We start from the raw sequence: 8,596 nt of genomic DNA, 5'->3' as shown, positions 1-8,596 counted from the left end.
TATATATATACACACAAACATTTAGGCCTATATAATCTTAGCAGGACACGTACAAAGCTTACTTTGTAATGGCTTGACTGGACTTGCAGAAAAACCCTTATAGTTTTAGAAATATGTATAGAAACTTCCCTTTTCTTTAAGTCAAGAAACAAGAGAAGTGCAAGCACCAAAAAAACAATTGGGAAGGCAAAACACGGATTTAAAAAAACGGATAAAGGAACACAGGATACATTCCAAAACTGAAAGAGAGATCACAGAGATATCATAAAAAAAAAAAAACACATCACACGTTCCATGAAGAACAACAGACTCTGTTCCTTTTACTAGGTGAAAGGACACAAAACCTCATATGGGCTGTGTCTCGAGAAACAGTCAACTACCTATAGGAGTTTTGAAAAGCACATGAAATGTAATATAATATGAGCGTGCCTATAATGTTGTTTGGATTGACAGCTAGATTTGAGACACCGCCACGGTGTAGTATTTCAGAATTTACGGAGATGAAGAAAACCCTCTCAAGGGCATGTGCCTCATGAAAATAAGCAGGTAGGAGGTGCCAAGACAAATTACCAGATGGACTATTTGGTAGTTAAAGGGGTCATATGATGCTTTTTTAAAGATCATTATTTTGTGTATTTGGTGTAACAGAATATGTTGACATGCTTTAATGTTCAAAAAACCCTGTTCCCCTCACACACACACACACGACGCGTGTTAGAACGAGCCGTTTTAGGTAGGCGTGGTTGACTCTTAACTTTTATAAAGAATATCTCTTTGGATTTGAGACTTTAGTTTTTGCAACTTTACAGATCTTCTTTATGCACCAAGAGCTTGTAACACTCCAAAGAGAAAGGAAAACTTGAAATCGCATCATATGACCCCTTTAAAGTACTGTTAATTTAATTTGTATCTTGCTGTTGTTGTTTTTTTGTGCTATTGATTGTCATTAATTTATTTGTTCTTATTTTATTATTTACTATTTACTTGCCATTTTTAGTTAAAATAAATTCAATTCTGAGTGCACATGATACTTTGGTGGGGAGGGGAGGGGGCGTGGTCCATGAGAAATAGTCCTGCCACCACAGCTGGAAAAAAAATCCTAGGAAACACTGCATACATTTAATAAAATTAGAAAAATGCCATTACAAAGCTAAAAAGAAAATCACTTTCAGTCAAATGTCACCTCATATTAGGAAAAATTTTTTATCAGAAGTTTTTATTATTGATCAGAAGGTGCTCCTACGTTTTTTTAATTAGGAGGACAAGCGCTCCTAATTACAAGAAGAAAAAACTGCTCTTAATCTGGGTGTGTGACAGGTATGGCTGTGGAATGGGGTTTGGCTGAGGAAAAATTTTCAGTCAAAAGATTTTTTTTTGCTTTAACCCCTGTGATACTTGACTGCCATTGGCTCATCTGCGTTCGAGGGGAGGGGCTTACCAATAGGTCAATTCCATTAAGTAGCTTTAATAACAGTTAAATTTTTCCTAGTTATAGGCAAATAGTATATTGCTCACTAATATATCATGCATCCATATTAACATGTTTGAATTAAGTTTTAGTTTGAATAAGGTTTACCAATGTAGTGGTTTGTTACTAGGGAGAGGACCCCAGTGGTCGTTCTTTGGATCTGGCCCCTGGTCCTCCGCAGGACAAAAAGATGGAAGGAGAAAAGCGTGGCATGGGCTTAAATGAGTACAATGGAGAGATGCGTAAAGGAGGACGTGGAGGGGGAGCAGGAGTAATCTTCCGTTCACCTGGTTCCAAAGAGATGGGGGCATGTGAACCTGGGCCTTACTATGACAAGGTATTTGCATCTCTTTACGTGTCTGAAAATGGTAATCTGAGCCGCTGCTGTCACTGTGATTATCTGTGTGTTTTCTAATCTTCTATCCTTTTTCTTTAGGCTAGTGGTCAGTTGTTTAGTAGCGGAGGTGGGATGGCACAGTCCAGGCACCAACCAGGGGTGCCTCCCGTCAACCCATCAGTACGAGCGCAAGTGCCTCATCAGTTCCTGTCACCGCAGGTACTTGATAATACTATGTATTGGTTAATATTACTTCAGTAGTTTGCAAGATGTTGACAGACAAGTCATTTTAGAAGCAGATATTTTGTTGAGCCATCGCCTATTTCTGAGGGCGGGGCTTCATAAAAGCAGGAAATGACCAGCGGGTTTCTCAGTGAAGGGACAGAGCGGTGTGGAATAAAGGTAAATTATGTGAAAAGTAATGCTTTTTTAAAAAAACGAAGCATTAACACATGTTAGACTGTACCCCATAAACACAATCAAGCCTAGAAAAAAAACAATGAACCACCCCTTTAACATTTTTTTTTTGTCCTCAAAGTACTGTGCACTGATTATGCACAATAGGATTTCACACTGTCTTTAAGATAAATTCCTGTTAACTACAGAAATGCAGCTAGCTGAAATGTAACTCAGATGTGATCTTCGTCTAATTCGATCTTTCTGTTACAGGTGCCAGGCTCTGTGCTGAAGCAGATGCCTCCTCCCAGTGGAGGTGTTGGTGGAGGCATCTTTCCTCCACAGCTTTCCCCACAGCACATTGCCATGCTCAACAGCATATACCCCCCTCATATTCAGTTCCAACTGGTGGGTAGCTCTATGCTCTGTTACATGCTCAGGACTTCATCTGTGCTGGTCAGACTCACAATACACTCACTACAGTTCTGTTTGTTTTTTCTTTTGACCCTGTGACTCATGGTTCCTTGCAGGCCTGTCAGCTGCTACTTCAACAGCAACCACAGCAACAACAACAGCAGCAACTGCTGCAGAACCAGCGCAAGTTCCCCCCAAACATACGTCAACAAGCAGACCCACAACAGGTACCATTTTGACCTCTTATTGCTAAACTACTATTTAACTGTAAAAAGCTTCTGCAAGTTTGAATGTTTCCTGATGCTTCTACTGTGATCAGGTGCTCTCAGAAAATTCTACATTCCATAATTACATTCTTTGTACCAGTTTCATATTATAGAATTTATATTTAATGGCTTGATCAAGCATAAGTCTCTTCTCTTTGACTCATTATTAGAGATCGACCGATATATCGGTTTACCGATATTTTTCCCGATATTTAAGCATTTTACCATAATCGGATATCGGTTTTGTAATATCGGATTCGCCGATTAACGCCGCCATCTTGTGGCACTTTATAACAGTAAATAAATATCGGTTCTGCATATCGGTTATCGGGCACATAAACATACAAATAATTGGTATCGGTTATAAAATATCAATATCGGTCGATCACTACTCATTATGGCTTGTATACTTATTCAAGTAACTTTTTTGAAACAAGCAGACTGTCAAACATCCCTCTTTCTTGCATATAAATAGACTCAATATTTGTGTAGATGTGCCACAGGAGATGATGCTGTAATTTGAAGTCAAACAACATAGCAAAACAAATTGCAAGATGCTGTTTGTTGTCATCTGTTTTTGTTATGTGAAAATGAAATGAGGATTGGGGTTTAACCCTCTGCAGTTGTGGACATGTCGGCAATATGAGTTCCTGTTGAATTGCTGCTGTCATATTGAATTGCTGTTTTTTTTCTCCAGCTTGCCAGAATCATGGCTGTTCTTCAGCAGCAGAGACAACAGCAGCAGCAGCATGTGGGAGGCCCAGGAGGCAGCTCGAAACTCTCTCCTTCTCACCTTGGTGGTAGTGGTCCAAAGATGCCAATGTCGGACCCCCTCTCACACCCTGGCTTGGCAGGATCTGTAGCAGACCTGCATCAAAAAACACAAGGAACTTATTCTGGTGAGTCTGTTTTTATTTTAAAGAGCCCCATGAGAATGCCATGCCTGCTGGGAACTGTAACTTTTTGTAACTTGCCATTTTCTGTGCTGTTTTGTGTCTTGAAGGGTTTGGGCCTGGAGTGAGCCTCCCTGGTCTGGAATTGGGTCCCATGGTTGGTGGCCCAGCTGGGCTTAAAGATAGTGGGGGGCAGCAGTCTCGTTTCAAGTGGATGATGGAAGGTCATTCCCCAGCCCCCTCACCTCCTGATAGCACTCTCCATAAAAATGGTGCAGTTCCTTTTTATGTGACAGCTACAAGTTTAGGATATACAAAGAAGTGTGAAATGTCTGGTACAAGTTTGACAGTAACTTGAGTCTTCTTGCCTTGTTCCTCTGATATATAGGTCCCATTGCTGCTCCTCTCAAAATGAGAGGCAGTTCCCCATATTCCCAGTATGAGATGCTGGGAGGTGAGGGTTTGGGTGTGCCTCCACAAGGGCCATCAGATCACTGGCACAGAAGTCCTGGAAACAAGATGGGCGCCAAGACTGGCACATCCAGCTGGCCTCCAGGTAAACAGTGATGCACATCTGAACATTTTCATCTTAGTTACTTGTAAAAATATCTATTTAATTGAAATATGATTTTCGTTTCAGAGTTCCAACCAGGAGTGCCTTGGAAAGGAATTCAGAATGTGGACCCTGAATCTGATCCTTACATGACCCCTGGAAGTATGCTGGGCTCATCCATGTCAAGCCTCAACGACACTGAGCACCAGTTGTTAAGAGACAACACAGGTACAGCTCCCTACACTTACAGATAATAGTTTAGAATGAGAAGTACATGTTTAATATAATTAGTTAGTGGTTGGGTCCTTTTTGTTTTATGAATCATGAATCACATTGATCAAGGCACATAGAGGATATAAAATAGTGGATACAAATGAGGTTTGTTCTTGTGTATCAACAACCACACGTTTAAGCTAAGAAAGAAATTTGTATTTAAGGACAATTTATTTATTCTACAGAACTAATTTATTCATATCTACAAAACTAATTTCAAGCATTTAAACTTAAACATTTAGATCAAAAGGTTTTCTAAGATCATAAAGAATCTTTGATTCAATCAAGTTTGTTCAAACATTTGACTGGTGTTTTATGACATTGATTTCTTCTTTTAAAGGTAGTTCCTCTACCTTTAAACACAGTACTAGGCCTTGAATTCTAAATGTCATTTACATACTCATGTAAATACTAACAAACAAGTCTTGTATTTTGCATGTGTTGGCATAGAATCAAATCCCTCCCTCAACACCTTGCTGCCTTCACCTGGTGCCTGGCCCTACAGTGCCTCAGAGAGCCCCCTCAACAATGCACACAACCCAGGTAACAACAAAGCACTCTTCTCACTAGATGGTATAGGGGTTCATTTCGGTTATTTCTCCTAACCGACAACTGGCGCACGTTAACCGATTATTAACCGTTAACGACAAGATTATTTTAAATTCGAATTGAATTAAATTAGAAAAGATAAGTGTCCGTGACCCGTTAAAAATACTAACATTTGTTTCCCGGGGATTAATTTTACATGTGCAAAAAGCAGCAAACAACAGAACATGAGGATTGACATGCATCACATCACGCTCCTGCAGCTCTTCTGCGAGCGGACAAAGATTTGTTTTTATTGTGAATGTACACAAATAAAAGCAAACCTTTTACAATCTTGATTATCTTTGACTAAAAGGAGTAAGGAGCTTCCACTGCTAGAAGGAAAAAATTAAAGTGATTGGGCCGGCGCCGCATGCACGCACACAGTTAAGCTTTGCTACCTTGACAATGCAGTCTGTTAATTATCATAATAAAATACAATCAGTCAAACATATGGGGAAAAACACACTGCTCAGTTCAAATATGTAGTAAAATCTGTTAAGCCATTAAGTGTTATCAAAGTACCGCCGTGATGTTATGCAAAACATTTTGTTTTACGTGGATATTGGAACGCGAGTGAAGTAGGCTACATAATAAATAATAATTTGCCATTCAAATACATCGCGAATACGGAAACATTTGATTTTGTGTGGCGTGAGAGACTTAGAAAAGATAAGTGTCCGTGACCCGTTAAAAATACTAACATTTGTTTCCCGGGGATTAATTTTACATGTGCAAAAAGCAGCAAACAACAGAACATGAGGATTGACATGCATCACATCACGCTCCTGCAGCTCTTCTGCGAGCGGAGAAAAACATCATAAAGCTAGGCTATATATATATAAATAATAATAATATAATAATATATAAATATAATAATAAAATAATAATAATAATAATAAATAGGCCTATATGAGAAATATATTTTTACCGGCATTAGGCCTATTTCTGAATGAAATTATAAAATGCGACTTATGTTTTTTCCCCCTAAAAAACAATTTTATTTTTATACGCGTAGCGTATTTTAACCATTTAAACCTTTTTAAATATTTTGATAAATTACTGAAAAAAAAAAAGTACTTTTTAAACCGTTTAACTGATTGTATTAATCGGTCAAAAATTATTACGGTCGGTTAACGGTTAACCGGTTAAAATGAACATCCCTAAGATGGTACTTCTTATTTGATTTGATTTGATATGAATCACTAAATTCCATAAATTCTTGTTTATTCCCAGTTTGGATACTCTGGGAATTTCCTGTTCTCACCTGTTCTATTTATTTATTTCCTGTTCTCACAGCTAAGTACACAGACTATAAGCCCACTTGGCCACTTGAGCCTATAGGGCACAACAAGCCTTGGAAGACCAATCGCAACAGCTCTCATCTGCCACGCCCACCTCCTGGACTGACCCATCAGAAACAGCCCTCCGTTTCTCCCTGGACAGGAGGAGGCCCACGATTGGGTAGAGGCTGGGGTGGCACTGGAGGCGGCCAAGAAAACAGATTTGGGCCTGGTAATACAACACCTCAGAAACCATAGAACTGTAAAACATTATTGAAAATCACAGATGTTAAAATTAAACACTGTTTAGACATTCACTCAAGTAAATTCAACCTGTTTTAACTAGGGATGGGTATCGTTTACATTTTATCGATACTGATACCGATACTGTTTATCGATACCGGTACTTATCGATACTGTTATCAATACTATTTGGTGCAAAAAGATATGACTAGGTTTCCGCGGGTCTTAAAAAAGTCTTAAATTTAGTTGCATCAAATTTAAGGCCTTAAAAAGTCTTAAATTGTACAAGAAAGTCTTAATTATGATTTCAAGAGGTCTTAAATTTGGGGACGGAAAGACCAGAATTGCGATATGTCATGTGACGATTAAACTTCAAAAGGCTATGATTTCATTACATAAACATGAGCGCTGCATGTTCAAAGTCTGGTGCTGCGCTGCTTTGTGTTCTGCTGTTACCGGGGAAACAGTGATATTTCTACCAAACGCTCCACCTGCTGGCAGAATGAATGAGCATTTTCAATAAAACTGATGTTTTGTTCAGAGTTCAGACAAATGCAAAAATCGACTCATGTTTTTACCCTGCAAACATGCAGAGCTTTAAATGTGAACTGGTGAACAGTAGGGGGTGTGCGATATGTATGGTCTGCGATAATATCGTAATTGTTGTTTTAACGATGTGCGATTCGACATTATCAAGTATATTGCAAAAAGCCAACAAAACACCTACAGTGTGCGCACATTAGATGATGAAGTCTAGCAGGTTAGACTAGTGCGCGTGCGCATTTATAGTGCGTTCTTTCACTTAGCATGAACTAAGACTTGTATTTTTTAAACAGAGATTAATAACTTCTGTAGCAAATGTAGATATTGGTCATTGTGAATGTTAATGCATTAACTGAGGTTAACTAATGAGGTCTTATTGTAAAGTGATACCTATTGGTCTTTATAGTTCTTTTGCACTTTAATCTGTGTAAAACTTTTAACTTTATACATTTTTCTGTATTGCTTTATTGCATTTAAATGTTCAGTTATTTTTGTTATAAGAAAAATTTTATTAAACCTGTTATACTGTATTATGACAGCACTTTTTAAAAAAAAACTAAATTTCAATATCGTGATAATACCGCATACCGCGATAAAAGCATTAGCAATTAATCGCAACATGAAAATTTGATACCGGCATATCCCTAGCTGTGTGCATTTTACTGTGGACTGACTGTTTTGAAACTTACAGTATATGGTAGTTAAATAGCCCCTAGACCTCAGTTATGGTGAAAAAAGCCAGGAAATTTCAGTTTTGACAATATGGGACCTTTAAATTTGAGCTTAAAAATCCTGCAGAAACCCTGTATGATGTGAAAAGTTATTTTAATACTGCTGAACTTTAGCAACTGAAAGAAAGTTCTTCAGTCAAGAGCAGTGAGTTTTTTTTTCTCTTTGTGTTGTATTCTATTAACATTAAAGGAATAGTTCACCCAAAAATGTGTCATCATTTACTCACTCTCAAGTTGTTTTAAACCTGAATGAGTTTCTTTCTTCAGTTGAACAAGTTATTTTGAAGAATGTGGGAAACCAAACAGCTGCTGGTCCACAGTGACTTCCATATTTTTTTTCCTACTATCAAAGTCAGTGGGGACCAGCAACTGTTTGGTTACCCACATTCTTCAAGTAACACCGTGTCTGCGCCGCAACAGCTAAAGTCTGGCTAGTACACTGGACGCGACAAAGCAACCGTTGAAAATCATATGAAATTTGTGTCAATACGTCATGAATAGAACGCAGCAGCAGTTTTCTGTCAGGAATTTGTAGTGTCACGCCGCATCCAGTATAGACCATAGATATGTGTATATATATATATATATATATATATGGTGTAGACAGCATC

The 8,596-nt window shown here is 38.3% G+C and overlaps 1 protein-coding gene across 4 annotated transcripts in view; it reads left to right on the top strand.

The window, feature by feature from the left end:
• tnrc6ba (trinucleotide repeat containing adaptor 6Ba) overlaps positions 1–8,596 on the top strand; it is a 39,733-nt gene that overhangs the window by 23,621 nt on the left and 7,516 nt on the right. For all 4 annotated transcript variants that reach the window (XM_016546058.1, XM_016546060.1, XM_016546059.1 and 1 more), the window contains 10 exons: positions 1,599–1,805; positions 1,905–2,024; positions 2,475–2,609; positions 2,732–2,842; positions 3,579–3,780; positions 3,885–4,046; positions 4,163–4,330; positions 4,415–4,555; positions 5,051–5,143; positions 6,485–6,700. In XM_016546058.1, coding sequence (XP_016401544.1) covers positions 1,599–1,805; positions 1,905–2,024; positions 2,475–2,609; positions 2,732–2,842; positions 3,579–3,780; positions 3,885–4,046; positions 4,163–4,330; positions 4,415–4,555; positions 5,051–5,143; positions 6,485–6,700 — 1,555 coding nt within the window. The remainder of the gene's footprint in view (positions 1–1,598; positions 1,806–1,904; positions 2,025–2,474; positions 2,610–2,731; positions 2,843–3,578; positions 3,781–3,884; positions 4,047–4,162; positions 4,331–4,414; positions 4,556–5,050; positions 5,144–6,484; positions 6,701–8,596) is intronic.

Source organism: Sinocyclocheilus rhinocerous, unplaced genomic scaffold (genome assembly GCF_001515625.1).
Source record: "Sinocyclocheilus rhinocerous isolate Xijiao unplaced genomic scaffold, SAMN03320098_v1.1 scaffold820, whole genome shotgun sequence".
Taxonomy (NCBI): Eukaryota; Metazoa; Chordata; class Actinopteri; order Cypriniformes; family Cyprinidae; genus Sinocyclocheilus; species Sinocyclocheilus rhinocerous.
The sequence above is the reverse complement of the archived record's forward strand: the minus strand, read 5'-3'. Positions and strand labels throughout refer to the sequence as shown.